The sequence below is a fragment of the Dysidea avara genome, chromosome 9 (assembly GCF_963678975.1).
Source record: "Dysidea avara chromosome 9, odDysAvar1.4, whole genome shotgun sequence".
In the NCBI taxonomy this organism is placed as follows: Eukaryota; Metazoa; Porifera; class Demospongiae; order Dictyoceratida; family Dysideidae; genus Dysidea; species Dysidea avara.
In genome coordinates this window covers 25,732,379-25,756,612 of record NC_089280.1, presented here as the reverse complement: position 1 = coordinate 25,756,612, position 24,234 = coordinate 25,732,379, and the positions used below count along the sequence as shown (strand labels likewise).

Below are 24,234 nucleotides of genomic sequence, written 5' to 3'. Positions count from 1 at the left end.
TGCTACGCTGCTCCTCTGAAGAATACTGTGACTACTCTATTAGAGTATCTAGATCTGACTGCTCTATTAGAGTATATCGATCTTTGAAGCAGGTATTCAGGGGGGCCTCCTGGGGCCCCTTACAGACTGGGGCCCGGGACAAAATGCCCCAGTCCCCCCCCCTCGTGGGTGGCCCTGCGTATTGCTACTATTAAAAATTACCTGTGACATATTCAGGAGTGATACAGTGTACACGACGAGCTACACATCAGAGCGGAACAGGTGGTAGTATTAGACTGCGCATGCGCATGCGCATTGCTAATTATATTACTCGAGTCCAGCAGTCCAGTCCAGTGATTACTTACACCCAGTCGAATTTTTACATTGGAAACCCTACCATAGATGATATATCTCTGTGTGCCGGGTGTATTATCTATGGATCTACTATATGACTTCAGCAACATACGTCACAGTGCAACACATTTCCTCGTTAACATAGCGTAAGGTAGGGTCCGCAATCCGAAAAATCAACTTCTACAAATCAATCCCTCTACCATTGTGGGATGTTCATTGTAGTATCCCATTGCTTGATCCACCATGAAACCGGAGGCACGATTGTTGTCTTCACAGAAATATCATTTTCAGTATCTCACAAGATGCAAGATTTATTTTTAAAATTTCGTGCTCCACACAAAGTACCGGATGAAACTTGCTACTTAGCCAAATCGTATCCAGAGTTGTTGTAGTTGAAAACTACGTACAGAAATAAGTTAATGATTTGCTGGGTGCCCGTTTTGTTGCTTTCTTTGAAAAAAACAGACAAAGAAATACGAAGTTTCGAATTCAAACTGCCCTACCACCCAGGGCAAGAGAAGCCAACTATTCCTCATAGTGTTTCGATATGGTTGGGTGCATAGTCTGTTTATGCTGTTAGTTTGGAAAAGATCTGAGACTTCTCACCATCTGGGTGATGAGCGTCAAAATTTTCTGCAGCATCAAAGAATTGTGTCGCACTTTCTAGCCATTTCCAACGCTTCTGCAGCCACAACAATCATCAATTATAGACTAAAACTATGGCAAAAGATGTCCCTGAACGTTTGGTAATAGCGGTTGTCAATTATTGTTTCATCCACAGCTTCCACACCTCGCTCTAAGCTATGCATCAAGGGAGGCAGCAAAATCGTCCAAATTTGACTTCACTTCTCACGCTCCACAACAGCTTCAAATCTTCACTAGATCACCCTACATCACCATTATGCTTCAAAACATCCCAAAACAAACCGAAAAATGTACAAAATCTTTCATTTTTGATTCGAGCTGGGTGGAGCTCCTGGTGAGCTACTGGTACACTGCAACATATGAAATCACAGAAATACCAACTACTACTACTACCAAACGTTTTGAACCATCTTTTATCATCATTCTAAACAAAACTAAGTGACCAGTGTGGCATCAGAAGTACTGGAAAGCACTTTGGTACCATTGAGAGAATCCCTTGAAATGACGCACGAAAATTTTGACGTTCTTCACCCAGATGGTGAGAAGTCTCAGATCCTTTCCAGACTAACAGCATAGACAGACTATGCATCCAACCTTATCACATCACTATGAGGAAGAGTTGGCTTTTCTTATCTTGGCTGGTAGGGCAGTTTGAATTTGAAAATTCGTGTTTTGTTTTCTGCTTCTTGAGAGAAAGCAACCCTGTGCCGGTAACCCAGTGAATCATTTGCTTATTACTGAGCGTACTTTTTAACTACATTAACTCTAGATAATATCTAGCTAAGCAGCAAGTTCTATCCTGTTCTTTGTGTGGAGCACGAAATTTAAAAAATAATTTTTGCATCTCACGAAATACTAAAATCGATATAGTTCTGTGAAGACAACAATCGTGCCTCCGGTTTCATGGTGGATCTAGCAATGGGATACTACAATGAACATCCCACAATGGTAAGGGGATTGATTTGTGATAGTTGATTTTTCGGATTGCGGACCCTACGTAAGGGGACTATTATAGTCAATATATTTTTTTTAAATTAATGACATAAGATAAAACAGTACACAATAAACAAAAAGGGTACACGGGTATAATAGTCAATATTATAATATATTATACTACTATATAAGAGTAGCTACACGGGTTTATATAGTTAGGCCGATCGTGCTAGCTACACTGGTGCAGTCGCCGGCCGGTCAACCAGTATGGGTGGTACATTGTTTTTTATCGTGTGTTTAATCTCTAGTTACATTTACGGATTAGTGGAGTGTTTTTGCCCCAGTTTTGGCAATAAGAAGCTATGGCCAAGTCAAGGTGAGTAGTTCAGTGATTCAGTACGAGCTCTATATGTTGTAAACCGCTAAACTGTATCATGCACTCATTACTACACTTCAAATTATCAGTGTATAGCTACTGGCACTCTCAGGACAGAACCCTATAGGTCATGCTGCAGACATGAAGCGCTAGTGTATCAATTAACAAGTGTGTAGGTGTAATGTACGTAGCTGTAGTACGTGTGACAGGTATAGCTATTATTATTATTATTATCAATTTTGTCAAAAGACTGGGTTGTACAAAAGGACACACCTGTAAACGTACTCCCCACAAACAAATACATACATACAATTAAAACAACACATTACAAAAGCAAAGATAATATCAAGTACAGGTATTACAAGAACAAAAAACAAGAACAACATGTTATAAAAACAAAACAAAGTCAAAAAAGAAAATGACAAAGGGCTAAATGGAATAAGGGTGACTTTTTAATCTTTAGGATGGTATAAGGTATAGCGTTCCACAAAAATGGGCTGCTAACAAAGAACGAATAGCGAAATTAAAGAATTGATAGAAGATGCAACAGGCCAAATAGATAGGGGATGAGATCTTGTAGAAGTATGGGACAGCTTGAAATGTTTGTAAAATGGTAATGAGTTCTGGTGGTGAAGACTGTCATGAATGTGGCAAATAGAAAAGTAAATGTGACGTTGTTGGATGGTAGGCCATTTCAATTCTGAAATACATTCATCAGAACACTTGCTCCAACAATAGGATGAAGGAATCCACCTGCTGCTGAAAGCCCACCGGGCAGCTCGTCATCATATAGATTCTAATGCATCAATGTTTTTAGCTGTATGCGGATGCCAAATAGGACTAGCATACAATGCATCTGTAAGCAGAAGATGTTATTGAGGTAGAAGCATTGTACAAATAGTGTCAAAGAAAATTGAGGGAATGTGTAGCTTTAGCAGAAATATATTTACAATGTTCATTCCAATTGAGCATTGGGTCGACTGGAACACCAAGGTATCGTACAACAAAGTGGTATGAAATAATAGAAGAATCTAGATAGTATGATGGTAAAATTGGGGTACGTTTGTTGGAAATCAAAATGCTATCACGTGTAAGTGGGTTTAGATGCAAAAGCTATTTCTTTGCCCATTGAGCTACACTTGACAAGTCAAGCCGAAGTAACTTAACATCATCAGGAAATGATATTTCCTTGTTGATAGTGATATCACTATCTACAAGGAAGTATCATCTCCTGATGATGTCACTATCAACAAAGAAATATCATTTCCTGATGATGTTAAGTTATATATTTACTGATGATATCACTATACACAAGGACATATCATCTCCTGATGATGTTAAGTTACTTCAGCTTGACTTGTCAAGTGTAGCTCAATGGGCAAAAAAATAGCTTTTGCGTCTAAACCCACTTAAATGTGATGGCATTGTGATTTCCAACAAACATATCCCAATTTTTAACTTCACTATGAGATACAACTGTTGAAATATCATTGACATAAAGTAAGAAGAAGAGGACCCAAGACTGAGCCCCGGGTATTCCTGAGATAACTGGAAGCCATGAAGAAAATTCCCCATTAGCGACAACATGCTGGTGACGATTAGTTAAAAATGCATTTAACCAGTTCAGAATATCACCAGTAATTCTAAGAGCCTCCAACTTCTATAGTAATCATGGATGAGAAACCGAGTCAAAAGCTTTCACTAAGTCTAAGAAAACACAGTGAGCACTATTATGATGTTCCAGAGATTTCGCCCAGTCATGAATTGCTTCTAAAAGTAATGAAACTATTGAATGTTTCTGGCGAAAACCAAACTGAAAATCATCGAGAAGATTGTGTTGCTCAAGAGCTGCAACAAGCTGCTGATGGATGATTCTTTCCATAACTTTGATAAAAATGAAAGTTAAGCTGATTGGGCGATAGTTACTTGCAAGATGTTTGTCACCTTTCTTGTGGACAGGGACCACATTGGCACTAACCCAGTCTAATGGCAACTTCCCAGATGATGGCAACACTGTTATAACTACTGTTGCTCAGAGATTGCCCAGGTCCAGTCATGGATTTTTTTCTCCCTTTCTCCACCTTTTCAAACACACTTTATCCAACAACTTTAAACAGGTGGTATGACTGCCAGGTGCCCTACAGATCTTCAGCTAGCACTTGTGCTGTAAAGCCATAATAAAACATACATATATTTTCAGGATACATAAACTCATTATAGCAATGCGGGCAGGCAGATTTTTATTATACGTTTAAGGTAGCTGAATTAGGTGATTCAGAATGTCAGTAGACTGCTCTAACTAGACAAAAATCCTTAATGTACAGCAATAATGGGGATGAGACTTATAATTAAGTTTGTGTGGCCTTATACAAACATTCAGTTTTGGCCATCATTTACTGTGTAGGAATGTTTGACTATTTACGTCTTCCTGTGGTCACTTGATCAAGAGTAGCTACATGGTTCTTGCTATGATTAAGCAGGGAAACAGAAAATTGTATTAAATACTATTTCCTTTGGAGACAGCCTAAGACACGTATTTGTGTTGGATTTGGATGATATGTACAAAGAGCTCTGTCAGCAGTGGGTGACATCTTATGTATTAAGTTGTTATAAATAGATGAGCTAACAGCAACGATTTATAGTAGATGAATGCATATACTATAACTATATTTTCAACACTGGTTGTTTAAATGGTTATATTAGGCAATTTTGTTATCTAATTATATATAAGTGGAGTGTTAATTTGGTGGGCATTTTACAGAGCATTGATTGATATCACAAAGATGTTTAATTTGGTGGATGCAGCCAGTTTTGCCAAACGCCAATCCACCAAAATTAAATTCCTCCATGGTTAAACTACAATGGTAGTACAATATAAAGTGACAGTGACCACCCAAAATGCTGCCAGTAAAATCCATCATACAAACATGATACTCAATAAAAATCCAGCATTATAAAATAGAAAAACTTGCAGATGGCTGGAAAAAACTCGCTTACGCCCCTTCCTGCTCCATCAGAGAAGATGCTTCATTGAGAAATCTGCTATATAACCACACTTCGTTGGCCTCCTCTTCGAGCTTTCAGTTTGTCTAGTGACTCACTGTCTGACATTATGTTCAATATTTCAACGAATTTACAAACTACACTATATAGTCCAAAATGATTTGCCAGAAGTCTATGTATCTAGATGTAAAATGAAAATAACTGAGAAAAACAGTTCTTATGCAATACGAATTCTTCACCTTTACAGGTGCCTATTCACACCTGGCACCAAGGAATTCAGGTCAGTCTTCAGGCTCAGGCTGTGAGCCCCACGTTGGGCGCCATGACACGAACGAGCTCAAAAATGCTTTTTATAACGATTTACTGACTGAACTAATAAATTTACACATATGCACTATATCAATACCAATAGAGATGCCATACAAGAATGAATTCCTACAAGTACATGACAGCCAATCCACCAAAATTAAATTCCTCCATGGTTAAACTACAATGGTAGTACAATATAAAGTGACGGCCACCACCCAAAATTTTGCCAGTAAAATCCATCATACAAACATGATACGCAATAAAAATGTCTTTTTTACAGGTGTACCTAACTTCAAATCCAGCATTAAAATAGAAAAACTCGCAGATGGCTGGATATTGATTTCTTTAATTGTCAAAATCTAGCTGTATTTCGGTCTGCCTACCTCGCTGCTTGACCACAGTCGCAAGGCTAGAGTAGAGGACAAAATGAAGAAGTGCACAGCCACCATTTCACACTACAAAACTTACTGGTGGTATGTGCCTTTTCTGGTTTGAACAAGCATCTCCCTTCCTTAAAGGAGCGTAGTTGGATGCCACAAAATTATTTGAAATGTTTAAGCCACTGTAGGTGGAGTAGATACATACAAAGCAATTGCTGATACTACTCTAAACAATCAGAATACGTGCTTTTCACTTAATGATCTGCTAGTGCACTCCATGACCACAATCAGCTGTGGTTTTACTGAAGAAAACTGGACATGGTGAACCATGTCCAGTACTCTATTACATAGCTCATCATAGTATGAAAATAAGCAGGGAGCATGTATATCATATCTATGCTATAACAAAAAACTTAACAAACTGAAATTTAGGGTTCCAGCTATAAAAGTAGTGACTCTAATAGAACGTTCACCTAATGAGAGCAGTAACTTCTAAACGACAAGTAATGGAGAGTTAAGATAGTCGAGGTCCTACTGCATCAGTTGATTGTGTCACAATTGCATTGCACTTTATGGTGTCCCTATATATCCCTGATGATGCTATAAACATGTAGTATCAGTTTGTAATGTCATCGGAGCAATTCTAGACAGATATACCAATTATTCGTCGTGGGTCACACATATACACTTGTAAATTCATACAGTTACAGAGTATTTTTCTTTATGTAGCTAATTATCTTGTGCAACCATATCCTGTGGAGTTTACAGATCAACCAAATGATTTAGTATTCTTTACTGGTAGCACCATTTCACTTTATTGTGAGACAAACTGTGTTCAGCTGGTATCACTGAAGAATACATCATGTGTTGTGGGATTCCTACATGATGGAGTACATTTGGATTATGAGTTTTATAATATTCCATATGATCACACTTTATCTCCATCTAACTGGATTGGTAGACGAAAGATTACCATCTTCAATGCTGATGATAGTGTTGTTGGAAAATACCAGTGTATTACTAGCACATCAGAACCACATTCTTTATTCACTGATATAGTGATTGGAAAACCAGTACATGTTCAGATGGCAGGTAGTACAGTACAGTTATACAAACACTATATAGTCACTATTATGTGTTTTTTTTCAGCACTAGAACCAATTGGTGGAGAAGTACAGGTTGTGAATGTACCCGAAGGAGGAAATGTTGAGTTGTCATGTATGAGAGGTATATACCCCAGTCCTGACAACATTAGTTGGTGGAGGAATGATATAAATTGTGATTCACTACAATGTCTGGTGAGTACACAATACTCATACGTGTATATAGAATAGTCTATGGTATTAGCAGGAGTTACTCTTAGTATTTGGCACACATAATTGTATGGCTTAAGTACCACTGTATTCCGCTAGCTATCATTAAGTTAGTATGTTATAGTCAGTATAACAACTATATCCACTATGTAAACTGTATGCAGTGACTCTGAGGTAAGTGCTATAGCACATCACCCATCCCATCAGAATACCAAAGACCATTCTTATGTTCAAGAGGTTAACCAACCTCTGATACAATTAAGTGTCAGTGGTGGTAAAGATCAGAAGAGTGCAATAATTATTTCTACTTTACAAACCCCATGATGTCTCATAAAATCCATGATCTGCATTACTGTTTGGTAAAGCTGAAAGATGGTTTCACAGTTTTCTTTATGTGTAATATGCAAAGAAAACTGTGGATTCAAACATTACACCATGCATCCTAAACTGCTTATTTTCGTTTTTCTCTTAAATAGAATACTTTTTCTCATTGTCCTACAGATATTTTCCATCCACTTGAACATTGTATAAAAACTGTTTTCCTTCCTGAATTACTTGGTTGAACAGTATTAGTTGATGTCTGAGAAAGCAATTTTCCTTACCTGTGTGTCTGGGAGGCATTGCTGTCTTTAGTTGTCACATCACGACAACACACCTGCTCTGCTAGTCTTGTTCTGTTGGTATGATTATCTCTTAGGTACATCAACATGGCTGTTTAGATATGTAGTATCAGTTGTCCTTTGAGTCCACTTTCAGCAACATTATGAGTGAAGGCTACTTTGTCAACACTTTAATTTGTTAAACACCCTTCTAGCATGCGGTTCTTAGTTAAGGAGAAAAATAACCATCTATTTAGTTATCTTGAAGTACCACAACTCTGTTCTTCACAATACTGCTTTCTGTGTAGGGCTGTATCGATTGTAGTACCAATATTTGTATTGGGCTGATTCTGCTGTTTTCATGAGCTATTGGCCAATGTATTGCTATATGTACCGGCTATCACATGTGCCAGATGAAATGAAATCCGTTTGTACTAGCCTATTTTACAGGAACAATAGATACTTGAAAGCATCAAGCATAATGCTAGTAATAACAGGCAAAGTAATTCTTCTTTTCTGAAAGTTTCTCTGAAAATGGAATCCAAAGAAATGATATACTCTAATAGAACAGTCAATATCTCTAACAAAGCAATCAAGTTAGCAGTTTGTTGTGACTGTTTTATTAGAGTATTTGTAGTGGTGTTTCTGTGAAAACCATTATCTAGACTTCTTCTCAAGCCATAGTAGAGCATAGAAGACCACTTAACTAGCTGATGAACTGAAAGACTTCAATGTATCTTGTATTGGCTAGTCACTTCATCATGCATGCACTCATTAGAATGAATTATCCATTTTATTGTGTTAAAACTTGTCACAGAGTACCATGAACTTATAAATTTGATGTATGGATGAGTTGACTTATGGTGTACATTACAAATAATTATGTAGAGTAATGAAGTAGCTAATGTACTTGGTATTGCTACTTGTACTTGCAGATACTTCTAAGGTAAGTACTTGGTATTTGAAATATTGGTTATAAGTGGAATCGGTGCAACTCTATTTCTGTGATGCACTTGTACTTCGCTTTGCTACCATTGTTGATTACCATCTGCCTTCCCTACTTTTGATCCTGTCCACAAAACATGCATGTCTTGGTCCAACAGTTCCTTACAATGAAGTGCAGGATGAAACTATCAACTTACTGTCTAGTTAAAAATATCATTGAGTCCTGCCTCCAGCCACTTTCTGGTGTGTCCCTTCTCCGTAGCACAGCCCCTCAATTCAACTCCTCCAATACCATACCACAATGAATTTAACCAGGAGAACATAGTGATATAAGAAGGCTCAAATGCTTGTGCATACCTGCAACACCACATATGCATAGATATGTAATAAGATAAAGCACTGCCGCAAGTGCTGTATGGGAAATATAGCACGAAAAAGAGTGGGCGAGAGAAAATATAGCACGATGCGAAGTCGAGTGCTATATTTTGTCTTTAGACCACTCTTTGAGTGCTATATTTCCCGTACAGCATGAGCAAAGGCAGTGCTTTATTTGGTATAGAGAACTGTCAACTTGAGATACACACGAAACAACTATAAACTCACGGAGTAGTGTTAGAATAGGCATTGCACCTGTGTTGCACTGTGCTGCACCTGTATTAGTCGTTTTGTGAATTTAGTCTGTCTTCTCAACAACTAAAAGTTTTCGATTGTGGTACTAAGCATATTTCCATGATATTTGTAGGACTCGTCCATTTATGTGAACAAAACGTAGTAAGAACATTCACTGCTGCTGACCACAAGCAACCAGGGGCTTAGGGAGGGGGGTTCCAAGGGGTTCAGGAACCCCCCTATAAAATTTATACTTCTTGGACCCTATAAACACACCATCTAGTGTGGAAGGATAAAATGAGTGAGTAATGATGTATGACACAGCACAACAATTGACAAAGCTTGCATTCATAAGGATTTTACAGAGGAACATGAGCCCTCCTGAAAACTTGTTAAAAAGATTGATATACTCTAATAAAGCAGTCAGGTATATACTCTAATAGAGCAGTCAGGTATACTCTAATAGAGCAGTCACGTATACTCTAATAGAACATGCATGTAAATATCCACTATGTTAAGGGAACTTCATTTAGTGGAGTTTTTCAGAAATTTTAACATTTAATAAATGCAAAATTGAGCATGACCTTATACTTCTATAGCTTTGGTGTGCAATATAGAACTCCAATAATTATCACTTGGGCATGTGAAATGAATCCATGCTATGCATATTTGTAGTTGTAATGTTTTGATTGTATCAGTGAATTCTTAGTTCCTATACTAGTGGAATAACTATCTATATGTGTCTCTGTTTCCACTAGGTAGCTTTATCTCCCATGGGCACTTATATGCATTAAAATTAATGTACTTTTTTGCATAAATTATAGCAATTTGCTGAGTTTTTATTCATTAAAATATTGTAAGTGCTGGGGGATGTACCCCCGATCCCCTGCTTCTGGTAATTCAATACTGCTGTTGGAACCCCCTTCAAAAAATCCTGGCTACACCCCTGAGCAACCATCATTGAAATCTTCAAGTGTGTCTGTAAATTAAATCCAGTGGTTCTCCTCATACTGGTTGAACTGACTGGTCAACCAGTGCAGTACAGGCTATCAGCCTAGACTGGCTTGGTTGATTGGTGTACTGGCCAAAAGTGAGTGATAACTTATTTAAAGCAGGCTATTAGCCTGCATATAGGCCTGGCAGTTCTATAACTACCTGATATAGAACTGTGGGTCTATGAAGTGTTCTATAACTGCCCAATATGGGACACTTGTGCTTGTATGGCTAATATAGAACACTTTTTTGCTTTGATTCTACCATACAAAGTTCTTTATACACATATATTCATGCAATCCATTCATGTTCATAAGTTACAGTGTTTAGTAAGTCAGTAGCATCTTGTTCTATCACCTAATACATCCCTACTACTGACACATTGATACTGAAACTTGAAGGAGATCCGGTATTCACTGGAACACAGGTAGCATAGATACTAAACACGGCATTATATCAGGAATGAAACATAGGTGTCTTGTGATTTGCTGCAGAATGGGATGGAGTAACTTTAGTTGAGCTCCTGATCTGGTATTGCTGCTGGTGAAGAATATATATATATATATATATATATACACTACATGTATCTTGCAGAACTTGTGAGCTCTGAGTATTATCATAATAAACAATCCTTATAATGCAACTACAATCTGCACAATTATACTGTATTGTGCAGAACATTATTTAACTTGTACATGTATATCATTTGTGTACATGCTACAGGATAACATACAGATATCACCATCCAGTGGTAGTTTGGTGTTATCTAATGTTACTGCTAACATATCTGGTGATGTGTTTGAGTGTGAGATTGGTTGGAAGGATCATGATAAAACTTACAATGTTACCTACCAAATACTTGTTAATGGAAGTGAGACAGAAAGTTAGTCAAATTGGGTGTCTAGTTATGTTCTCATCCCTGTTTTTTTTTTTAGTAGGGAACAATTCAAACTTTACAGAAGACATATTATTTGGTATGTAGCTATATTGTGTAATACCACGTTACTGATGTGTAATACTATATACAGCACCATCTATTGTGGCTCTTAGTATTACTGAAGGACATAACACTACTTACTATAAAGAAGACTTGTTGTTGGATCTACCACAAATTGCTACTAATAAAGTTAATGTTACTATTACTTGCAGTTTTAGTGGTCATCCCACACCACAAGTAAATTGGTTACTAAATGGAGACAACGTATCATCATGTATCAATGTGACAATTGTTACTGAAGGGAACACGTCTACTTTACATCTCATAATGTCTGATCCTCGACCTTATATGGGGTCCTACCAATGTGTGGTAGTCAATGAAGCTGGATGTGTTAGTAAGACAACAAGGATATTACCAAGAGGTACATTTACTACTATACTGAATGTTTAATTTATAAATAAAATCTGTGACCTGATCTTGTAAGCCTACCTTTTTGGCACATTGGTCAATTTTCTGTTTTATAGCTTAAATGAGGTACTCGGTACTCATCTGTCTTGTGTTAAAATTTCAGCTTAATATCTTTAAGCATTCCTGAGATATGGCCGATTTTCTGTCCTGTACATTAGAAACTAACTTTTATTAAGGTAATGTATTGAGTTCTGTGGGTGATTAAGGGTAAGGAAATGGTGACAAATCACTTTGTTTACTAATAATTCCATTGTTACCATCTAAAATACTTTAAAAGACATTTCTGATAGTTTAATGAAGCATTCTTGGTACTTTTCTGCAATTAAATGCCATGTATCACTGTCTAAGACTAAGTTTAGCCATTCCAGCACCTGAACAAATCACCCAATTTGTAAATTACTTGTTGTCCCAGCATGTGAAATTACTACATGATCTGATATAATCATCCATATCTCCTAGGAAAAAGAAGTTATGGGTGTGAAACTTCACAGCAAGAAGGTTTAATAGTTGCTTTATCCGAATGTGCAAAAAAATTAATTTTAAAAAAATTGTTGAAATTTTCATTTGTGTTTTCCCAAAAAGTTTGCTTGTGCCCATGCAAAAGGTAGGTTTTCCAAGATTTGGTCACTACAAACAATGGTGGTGGTGTGTCCACCATTGAGGCAACCAAGGAAAACTTAGTAATAATATATGACTGTTCTATTAGAGTATCTCGTGAAGGGGTAAATCTTCTAAAATTAAAAGTGGTGAGGTTCTACCCCATTGCTATGCCGATGATTTTGCAAGAAACAAAGCTATTAAATTTCAGTAGATTGAGCTAAACAAAGATCTGTATTCTTTCATCTAGAAGAAGGAGGAACTTCAGACTGGTAGCGTGGATGTTACTCTAATAGAACAGTCAGTGTACTCACCTACGAAATCTTATATCCAAGATTTGTGTGGCTGTACCATGTTACCGATGTGGCTGTCACTTGTACTGCAAGTGATGCAGTCAGATATGCTACCAATGTAGTTTATGTGTAATTGTACTGTGCTAATTAAGTATCTGTCACATTTGCTACAAGTGATACCAGCAGTCAGGTGCTACCAATGTAGTTGATGTGTGACTGTAAAGTGTTACCAACATATATAGCTACTGTAACTGATACAGCTGGTTAGACCATTGACATGTTACCTGTGAATTGAGTCTAGCTACCCATCTAGAACTTCATTTCTAATTGTGCCCACCCCTTCCACTAGACATATCCTCCCATAATGTACTGAACATAACTCATAAACAGGGACTGATAAAAGTAGAAAAGCCACCAAATAATAACTGAGACTATGTGGGTTTGCGATCCCTTAGGCTTCGGGAGGAGCTTGAGAGTACTGAGTTCATTTGTGGGGATGTCAAGTAGTCAATAGCTTAACTTACTTGTCAGAAGTCATGCTGGAAGATGTCACAACTGTATATATGCTGAGTGGCAAGTTGTTCACATCATCAGTGCTATGACAGTTCTGTAGAGCAGAGCATCTAGGGTGAGGTTGATGAAGTCTCCTTCTAATTTTCTAGCTTTGACTTGGCTGTTGTTACACCTGATGTCAGGTATCACTAATCGTCAGAAGTATATTGTCACTCTCCATCTTGCACTTTTATACACACAACATGTTGGAAGTTTGATGATAAAAACCAAGAAATGATGCCTTATGCACCACATACCTAATTTAGCTGGAGGCATGCGTAATTCCATATGTGCTAACCATGCACGGTTAAGCTATTTACCTCCGTTAAGCCACAGGCCAACAGCTACTCAAAACTCCAAACCATGATTGCCACAAACCATAAAATATAAACATTTTCATTAACTGAGATATAGCATAATATAGGCAATTGTGTAGGTCTCTGTCCTAGAGTTAATGAACCTCCAGTATACTGTATCTTGTTACTTTTCCCCTTGTTATTGTATTTAGCTACCACTAAATTTCAACCCCCATTTATAGGCTGGACAAATCCACCAGCTATAATGTCATCTACAATTACTGCTACTACTGATGGAAGTAAAGTAATCAGTTTTACCTGGGGACCTCCTGAGTACACAGGGGGAGAGTCAGTGCATTATTATAGAGTGACTTATACAGATTTTGAGAAGTGAGTAATACATCAACTCAATGTGATAATAAACACAATATACTTGTTGCATCAATGTAGTAACAATAACTCCAGAGTTCTAACTAGATTTACCACTGATACGTCATTACAATTTGGAGATTTTGAATTTGTAAGAGAAAGATTATATGCAAAATTTACAATATTTGTTGTGGACATTGATTTGAATGAAATGAGTGATAGCTCTAAATTTACTATTGATTCTCACCGTGAGTGAATGTATCGAAGTTAGTGTTGTTTCAATATTAATATCAACAGCATCATCCCTACAACCAGAAATCAGTAATGTGGACTGTACAGAAGAGATTGCTACAGTAAATTGGATTAATCATTATCAAGATGATCTTAATACCATCTGGAGCTACTGTATCCATCACTATTGTAACACTATTGATGGTGTAGTTGTTGGTGAAACAGTAAGTTTTTGTACATAAATGTATTGAGGAACATTGTGTATATGAAAATTTTTGGGGTATGGTTTACTTGTCGAATAGCTATGAACTAAGTTGGTATAAGAAGTTTATTGTTTAGACTATTCATTCTAAGCTCACTGGTTTATGTAGTATGCCATAAACAACAAACATTTGGCAGGGCTAAAGTTTTGGTATAAAACTTGGCAATATATATTTCTTTTTTCTTTTCTCTATATTTAAGCAGTGCACCATCATAACTATTACTCAGAGTCATGTCAAGTCAACTATAGTTGCCTCACAATAACTGCTGATTGGTTCATTGGGTGAAGGACATGAAAAAAGACCAATCACCACATACATGCAAATTCGAAATATATTTTCTTATAAACAATTAAGCATGTATTGAAATATCTCATATGTCATTCAATCATCTTTATTTATTGTTTTTTCTAAACTACGTATAATGTTAGTTGTGATTTACAGTGTGTACCTGAAATGAGGAGTGGTTATTTTGGGTCAATACAACAGCTATCATTACCTGATATACCACTGAAGGGTAACTGTAGTTTCAGAGTGTTAGTCTTGTTAGATGGAACTGATTACAAGTTGAGCAATAATAATAAAACTTGTAGCAGAAAGTTAGCTGTACCAGGTAACTGTTGCATATACACTTGTAATAAATACAATGTTAGCATTTTCTTCCATGCTGGTGCTAAATGGTTATCAGAATGTATTGTGTGATTTATATTGTTGACCATTGTATCCTTTGAATTCTCCAGCTATTATTGTTGATGTGAAAGATCAAACCCAAGTTGAGGGATATTCAGTCAGTTTCACTTGTCAGGCTACTGGTGAACCAGTTCCTACCATTAGTTGGTACTTTAATGATGTACCAGTGAACATGTCGGCAGATGGCAAACACAACTTATCAACAATGTCAGTAAATGTGACCAGTATCAATAATAGATTAATAGTGAAGAATGTGGAGTCATCTGATGTGGGTACCTACACATGTAAGGCTACTAATATATTATCAACTGATATCAGTTCTGGAGTTCTATCAGTTAATGGTATGTGAATGTAGCAAATTTGTTAACCTATTTCATCCATCATTACACAGTGTCACCTGATATTACTGTACCAGTAGAAGGAGAAACACTTACCATTATTGAAGGTGGTAACATCACATGTACAGCTACAGGTTATCCTGTACCAGATATTGTATGGCTGTACATTAATGGAAGTGAAGTGGACAAGAAGAGACTAGTAACTAGTAGTGTAATGGCTACCGGTGTTGGTAATGTGTCAGTTGTGAATGTATTAATGATTGAAGTTATGAGAAGAGATAGTGGAGTGTACACATGTTTAGCTACTAATCCTGTTGGTGATGATAACACTACTGTCAATGTTAGGATACACTGTAAGTGTAACTTGTCTTGGTATAGTTACAAGACAAAAGATGTGTGCCTCATTCCTTCAGATGTGTAATGTGGGCCAATTACAAGAAGGCAGCATGTGTAACTAGTAGGCCATTGCTACTCATACAGCAGCCACATAAATGAAAATTTAGGCAAAGAATGAAAAAAACTGCAATAGTCAAGACAACTAAACCCTCCAACAATAGCACATTTCATAAAATTCATACAACTAGTGCGTTTGATACTTGAGTTGTGATGGATTATTTCCTGAAGAATTAAAAAAATATATTCGTCAGACTGCCACACAAAATTCCCACTCAGTAACAACAGTAATAGCTATGTCCTTAGTACCAATTTCCATGTAGCCATTCCCAAAATAAATAAACCCTTAGTGATCACATGAAATGCAGCATCAACAGCAGTCAAGCAATACTAATGACTATAGCTATATAGTGACCCCAGTGAATTATGATTTTGCAGATTTAAATCAGCCTTGATCATCAGATGTAACTGTCACAATAGCAACAAAAATGACACAATTAGTGACTAAGTGACTATTTATTTTAAACAAGTAGCAAAACTAAGAATTTGCATTGAAGCACAAGATTCTTAATTGTGGAGGAGGTGTCTGTTATGGCTGTATATACACTTTAGTCATTCCATTGTGTTATACAACTTAAAATTAACAGAGCATTACTAAGCTTAGGAGCACACTGACCATATAGGTAGTAGGTCCATCTTGTATCAGAAAAAGAAAATTATTGTTGTTGTGGGACTGGTGGCAGGGGTAGTCCCAATGGCGGATCCAGGATGGGGCATTTGGGGCAAATTCCTCACCTTGTGGAGGAGCCAGTCATACTTCTGATTAAAATAGCTACTAAACTTTATCGGGCCAAGAAACTCATGAAAATATGCACATTTTACTAGCATTTATTACAAATTCACCTGAAACCAAAGCAAACCAAAGTCAAACTAGCTGTGAAATTGTCACCCGGCACCTTCGTACGTACTAAGCGCCTCTAAAAATAATTATTGTGTTGCATTTGTTTAAGAAATTCAGAGCCTTTTAAACAGCTTTTAAGACTTCACAACTATCTGAAAAGGCAAAAAAGGCAAAAATCAACAGTAATATACTACTAAGAGGTGATTATTTGTTGCTTCAAAAATGCAGCACTGAACTAGAGAATCTGGCTCTCCAACCATTTACAACTTAGTCTGTTTGTGCCCCTCCCCTTGCCAACTCCTGGATCCACCCCTGAGTCCATCTAGCTTGGAAAAAGGAAAGCTGAAAAGCTAACACACTTTTAAATGTTTGCTTGTTGCACTGTCAGAATATTCAGTAATTATTGTAGCTATACTTTGCTTTAGTCTAATATCATACAATACGATAGTTACTGTATAGTAGGGACCACAAAGGAGTAGGCGTGGCCCATGAATAACATCACCCAAAAAGCAGCCTCAATTTCCCCTGACGATGATGAGGCAGCATTGGTTAGACAAGCTTTCAGATCGACCTAAAACACTTTCAAGAAGTTGCTACGGAATTTAGGCTTGATTTTTTTTTCACTGTTCGATGTCACTTCTGCCCGAGAGGTGCCTTTTGGCATACCACAATATGTACAATGCATTCTTCATGGACTTACCAGTGTCCTCCTTTGTGTCCCATTCATCTTTGCTGACAGCGAAAGATGTTGATTTGGCGGTAGCATGTCATGGCTTCGCTTCATAATGGAAATCGTCCGTATTTTCATAGTGGCTAATTTGTTAGCAGGGGTGCTTTTAGAATGGTTCTTGATTCATACTGCTGTGTAACGGGTTGAACATAGCCAACAGTGAAGCATAATGGATACTTCACTTTTCAAAAACGAGGCATCATTTCAGATGCGGTATGCGTGGTTCACCAGTCATAATAGTTATTTACAAAAAAAGTTAACAAACAAGTACACCACAAAAATTTTGAATTTTCAACTAGAGTAGGGACCGTAGCACATCGATAAAAAGTACTGACTGAAACAAGTTGGAGTAGTCCATGATATTAAATCACAGTAAAACAATAAGAAGTGTTATATCCCTACTGTGCATTTCTGTCATGGTATCTTGAGCACAGTAGGGATATAACAATTCTTATTGTTTTACTGTGATTTAATATCATGCACTACTCCAGCTTGTTTTGGTACTTTTTATCAATGTGTTATGGTCCCTACTCTAGTTGAAAATTCAAATTTTTTTTGGTGTACTTTTGCAATTAGTAGAGTGGCTAAGCAACAAATTTTGATGAACTCATTCACTTTGTGATAGAAGCACCAAATTTTCTGTGGAAGTTGAGTAAAGTATACTAAATCATTTGAGATATAGTCCCACGTCAAAGTCATTGCCTTAGGGCATGTTTTGAAACTTTTAAACTAGGTTATAAGCCCATTTATAGCTGGTCAGGAAACCATACAGGCACATTCAAAATTTTTAAATAGCAGATTGTATCTCCAATTTACAGATGTAATCAGAAAATCTTTCAAAATGTGATAAAATAATCTGTTTTTAAACACTTCTAATGAAGCCAATATTTCAGTGTTAAAAATACAGATACGATCCAATAGAAATAATATATTGGACATCTATGGCTTCACATACCTTGACCCTCCGTGCTTCTTAACATGGTAAGCTAATGACCTGGATGGACACCTCCTTTGATCACCTTTTGGATATCACCATCCCTTGCTTGTGTATTCAGATACAAAGTTTCAGTATATTTACTGTTGAGCCAGCTCAGAGCACTTTTATGGTTTCCATAATACATTTTCCATTGTTTTTCTTTTCAGGTTCTTTGAGTATGATATGTTTGGTAATTTTAGTGGCACCATATGTAATATGAAATGGATGAATTAAGCAAATGTTGTACCAAGGTTGGTGTTTTATTAAAAAGTGAACGATTTTTTCACTTAGCTACTCTACTAAATATGTATCAAACAGTACAGTAGTACTGTTTAAGTAGGGACCTCCAAAAGTGACATGCGCCATGTAAAATTCTGCCTTTAAAATAATCCTAGAGACATCTTATGCGATGAAAATCACCTTTACAGAATATTAGTCTATCTAACATCAAATACAGCATTCAAAACAAGAATACATTTTATTGTAGAGCAGCATACTCACAAAAATAGGATGAATTGTGCACTTTGTGATGAAATATGAAACTTTCCACATAATTAGTACATCTGATGACATGGAATTTGAGAGGTGGAGCCATCACTGATTTGACCTTTAGTGTCTGTTATGGCTCATTATATTTTTAAAAGTAGTGACCTTTACCCATGCAACACCATTTTTAACAAATTGAGTGTTGCACGGGTGATTTATAGACAGGGGTCACAATTTTTGGACATAAAATGAACCATTCACCGAAGGTCAAATCAGCAATGGCTGCACGACCCAAATTTTATGTCATCAGGTGTACCATAAATCTATGGGTGTACCGTGTGGAAAGTTTCATACTTTTACCAACAGTGCACAATTTTCCTGCTATGTTGCTCTACTATTACAGACAGCCGAATATAGATTTTTTTTTAAATTGCTAAAACTTGAATTTCTGTCTGCCTGCCTGACCACAGTCACAAGACTGGAGGCCAAACAAAGCAACCATTTTATGCCACAATAACAGACTCACCAGTTGCATGTGTCTTTGGGGGTTCTGACAAGTGTGTGCCTTGTCTTTCCCTTTTTCTTCAATCAGGTTGTTCATCCTTTTCTTCATGCACTGAAACCATATTGAGGCATTAATTTACCATATCAATATATATAAGTTAATGTACAAACTCAATCATGAGTATAATCATACACATTTCAGGAGTGGATACAGGGGGGGGGGGGGGGGGGGGGTCAAAGGGGGCTCTTGACCCCCCTCCAAAACTTTTTAGTATACCAAGATCGAGATACTCTAATAGAGCAGTCACTCTAATAAAGCAGTCACAGTATTAGAACAGTAATGAGCTATTTAAGGATTTTTATGTACTTTATCAGCTGTTAATGCGTGGTTGGTGAGGTGGGCAGCTATTGTCAGCTGGCTGTGACCTTTTTTTTTTTGGTCTCACCTTATCAAACCAGAGACGATGTAGTGCCTCAGTTTATTTTTGACCCCCCCTTTCCATAAGTCTGGATCCGCCCCTGTATTTTTAGCTACTTAGTTACAAGTTTATATAATCATTAAATAAGTCAAGAGATGGAGCTTGGATAATATGATCATCTAGTTGATTCCATAATTTTATCGTAAAAGGAAAGAAGGAGTTCTTATAAGCATCTACCATTGTTGCATGGCAACTGCAGAAATCTTTGATGGTGACCTCTAGTTGTGGTGTTGCTTGGTGTAAACTGTTGTTGCACATTTAATATCTACCATGTCATTAATTATTTTATACATTAGTGAGGCTCTCACATTATTTTTTCGCTTCTCCAGTGTGTGCCATTGTAAACTGTTCAACATTTCTGTAACACTATAGCTGTACTGTTATAATTATCACAAACCTTGCTGTTCTTCTCTGTACCACATCTACTTTATAGCAGAGCTTATGATAACGTCCGGACACCGGACAAAATCCGGTCAAATTGCATAGATGTCTGACCATAATGCAATTTGTCCGGACACAGTGTCCCATCAAAGCATAAAGAAGGAGCCTAAGGGCTGAGCTGGCATGCTATCAACAATAACATTCACTTGGTTGCCAGGAGATAGTATACATTCTTACAACCCAAGGGAGTGACCATAAATGTACCATTGCCAACCCACTGGTGTACTTTAACCACATAACAGCTGCAGTAAGGCATGTGATGTCTTACCACTATAATGTTTATTTGCTATGCTACAGTAGACATGTTGGGCATCCATCTCATGTCCAGTCAATTTTGGCAATTGTCCGGCCGATTTTGGTTTGTCAGGACATTGTGGCAGGACAACAGAGAATTCTTATCATAAGCTCTGTATAGATGTTATGCTCACGGTATGAGGACCACACTGTACAGGCAAATTCTAGAATGGGGCGAACAAATGTATTATAGCAGTAGCATTTAACTGTAGGACATTTTGCTAGATTCCGTTGTAAAAGACTTCTTCTTACTGAGTTTGCTTTTGCAGTGATCATGTTCACATATTGTATGACTTTCCTTGAGCAGCATATTTAGATGCCACAAACTTATTTAAAGTACTTATGCTTGGTAGATACTGTAATTTCATGGTTGGATCACCCCCTTATTATTAGTACTAGTCTTGCTGTATTTATAATGCTAGCACAGCTGAAATAGTGACACACAGGTGAAAGACTGACTCAGGATGCTCTAATACAGCAGTCACTCTAATAGAACAGTCACATGCATATTATATATAACAAAAACCAAACAAACTAGTATAATAAAAATTATAAATTTAATAATGAAGTAAGGATCCAAGGGATAAAAGTAGTGAAACAAGAGATGAATGTTGGTACAGTAGGACCTTAATTACCTGAACCCTTGATTATCCGAACAGTACAAGTGCATGACTGCTCTATTAAAGTATTTCGTCAATAGGCGAACATTCTACTAGAGCAAGTGTATGTTCTATTAGAGTAGTTGAACAGAACTCTGTATATAAACGAATGGGCTTCATTTATCTGAACAAATTCACTTATCTGAACACTTTTATGATGTAACTGGCACACAGGCGTTCAAATAATGGTGGTCCTACTGTATTACAGCATAGCTCAGTGGGAAAATCCCTACTTTGGCATAGAACAAAATAATTGTTATAACATGCCAAAGTAAGAATCTCACAGATGCTGTAATACCACCATTCATCTCTTGTTTCACTACTTTAATCCCTATTTCATTTTTAAATTAAATATACTACTATAAATTTATATGGCTTTAATGTTTATATTCCAATTTGCTGTAAAACACATGTAAAACACATGCTACAGAATACATATAGCTATGTCGCTTTGTTAGAATGTAAAGACCTACAAATGTTGCTGCATCTGTAACAAAATTTTTTTTTTATACAATAGTATCTTTGGTGGATGGATATAAAAGTGGTAAGTTACACTTCTTATACAAAATGTCCCATGTTAGCTAATATTCCAGAGCTGAGTGGTGGAGTTATTGTGGCTGGATGTATTTCTTCTGTGGCAGCTTTTTTGCTACTGGTACTACTATCAGTTTATGTAGGAATCAAATGCTACAAGAACAGAAATCAGTGAGGAGTCTTAATATTTGACTAATTTGCATGCACATAATTTTCAGGGTTAAAGTCAGGATTTCACAACCCTTCACTGCATATAGTATGAGAAAGGAAACACAACTTGGAAGCAGTAATGATTCTTTATTTGAAGTGTTTGGTGAAGCAAATGAAGACCGTACTGTTTCTTGTCGTAGGGAAACTCCAATAGATGCATTGGACACAGCAACAACAGGAAATGAAGAACTACAAAGAATTAGTGAAAGCATATCTACCAATATCAGCTAGTACAATGTTAATCATTGAATGCAAAATTGATCTGCTTGCCTGAATAGCTACATATCATATACATACATCTGTACTGTGCCACACTATCTTTTGACAGCACTGTCCAATGTCATTCATTGTTTGTAAAATTAGAATACTTTTCAATGATGATAATGTCATAGCAAAAAGAAGGGCTTAGTGCACGGATACTAGTAAGGTAACTGTATAACTCTGGCAAGGCATAAATTATTATTTACAAAGGACACACATTGAGCAAGACTTTTTATATACTCACATTCATGTCTGTACCAGCTGGTTAAACAGTTAAGTCGTTCTAGTAAGTATACTGGTTGAATGCATGCAGAGGAAATCCTGGATCCTAGATTGTGTGACTCTTGCAGTTATCTGGAGTGAAAGCTGTCTGCATATTCAACAGACTTCTAGACATCACAAGGTTAATTGCAATGTAGAGATGCAAAATTTGTGTCAAGAAATTGCTAGTGTAAGTCATGTAATTAAAGCATTAGGATGAGAGTTGTAATTGCTTTATGAGATTGTTAACAACATAGTGATACTAATCCCTATCACTGTAACAAGAATGGAATCTTCTTATTACAATTTACGAGACTTTAAAAATCAAAGAATCTACCCACTGTATTGTCAGACTGATGCATATTATTTTTAGGAAATGGTTACTGATTCCAAAAGGTTTTATTTTTGCATCTAGTAGTTGCCTCGAGCATTCGATTTTAGGAAAAGTAGTATTAGCGTTAGGGCTAGGGTTGGGATCAGCTTTGGTTTCTTCTTCACCTTAGGTTATGTTCTTATTACTTATACTGAGACTACTACTTAAGTAACATTTATAAGATAGAAAAGTAGGGGAGGTGGGTAGCTAGAGCGGTAAAGCTCCAGTAGTCCAGGGTACGAGCCCCAGCTGAGTTTTACAGTTTTTTTTCTTTACGTTTAGTGAACCCTTTTTATCTAAGTTTTACAATAGCCAGTATGGCTTATTGAATCGACTTTCAGTTCAGCCTTATTTTAAACACTGTAAAAAATGAAGTGTGCCCTGTGACACCAAAACAGCATACTTTGTGTGTGCAAAGCACTTTCACAGAATAAGCATTACAATCTTAAAATGATTGAGTTATGGGACAACTTACCCCAACAAATTGCAATTGTAACTTTAAGCTTCTAGTTTGATTTATAGTTAATTAAATTTATCTGTGTACATATGTGGCTTTTGTATGAAGTTTTTACGCAGTATAATAAACTGGCTTCACCTAATCACAAAACAACAATACTGGTGCAGTCTTGACTAACAGTCAACTATTTCAGTTAGCTATGCAATTGGTTCTACGGAATTTAGTAACCTGAAAGCCCTGTGTTGTGATGCCCAAGCGAAGTGAGGGCACTACTACAGGGCCCCGAAGATTTCTAATTTCTGTAGAACCCTGTGTTTTAAAATCTAACTTATGCTTGTTGTTAAACCTTCACAGTTGCTTGTGACACAAGAAATATAGTAGAAACAAGCCCAATACACCTTAATAATTAGTACGTAATTGCATGCAATTACAAATTGATACCATGTTTTGTATTACCGCAGAGACAGGGATGTATTGAGGTGAAAATAAGGGATCTACAGGTTAGATACCTGTAAGTAGCCAATGAAATTTGTCTACTTCATCTTGCTATGGTCTAATTAATGCACAATCATCAGAAATGTGGAATGTCACTGCCAACTGCTTGATTGTTAATAAACCATCAGGATAGAGGGAGGAAGCATGTGGCACAGTCTTTGCACCTCTCTAAGTCAAAGTACTCTACTATAGAGCTGTGATATACTCAAATAACAAGGGTCAATTCTATAATCACCTCCTGCTCTCATCAGTTTTTACTCCACTACGTGACAGGAACAAGCAATATAATAATGATGGCTTTAATAAGGCCA

At 36.8% G+C, this 24,234-nt stretch overlaps 1 protein-coding gene across 1 annotated transcript; it reads left to right on the top strand.

The window, feature by feature from the left end:
• Positions 1 to 2,126: 2,126 nt before the first annotated feature.
• On the top strand, positions 2,127 to 22,467 carry LOC136266669 (neural cell adhesion molecule L1-like). Its single transcript, XM_066061670.1, has 15 exons — positions 2,127 to 2,287; positions 6,709 to 7,071; positions 7,129 to 7,277; positions 11,162 to 11,321; positions 11,374 to 11,412; positions 11,467 to 11,796; positions 13,824 to 13,971; positions 14,032 to 14,198; positions 14,248 to 14,405; positions 14,886 to 15,054; positions 15,182 to 15,472; positions 15,523 to 15,822; positions 21,850 to 21,876; positions 21,926 to 22,037; positions 22,085 to 22,467. Exons 1-15 carry the CDS (start codon positions 2,179 to 2,181, stop codon positions 22,305 to 22,307), a joined length of 2,745 nt encoding a protein of 914 aa, XP_065917742.1. The 5' UTR covers positions 2,127 to 2,178; the 3' UTR covers positions 22,308 to 22,467.
• Positions 22,468 to 24,234: the final 1,767 nt, after the last annotated feature.

Excerpts from the sequence above, each read along its gene's own strand:
- LOC136266669 (XM_066061670.1), top strand. The coding sequence starts at position 2,179 with ATGGGTGGTACATTGTTTTTTATCGTGTGTTTAATCTCTAGTTACATT. Across the intron at positions 7,072-7,128 it reads AGTACATGTTCAGATGGCAG|CACTAGAACCAATTGGTGGA; the intron begins GTAGTACAGTAC and ends GTTTTTTTTCAG. Across the intron at positions 15,473-15,522 it reads TGGAGTTCTATCAGTTAATG|TGTCACCTGATATTACTGTA; the intron begins GTATGTGAATGT and ends ATCATTACACAG.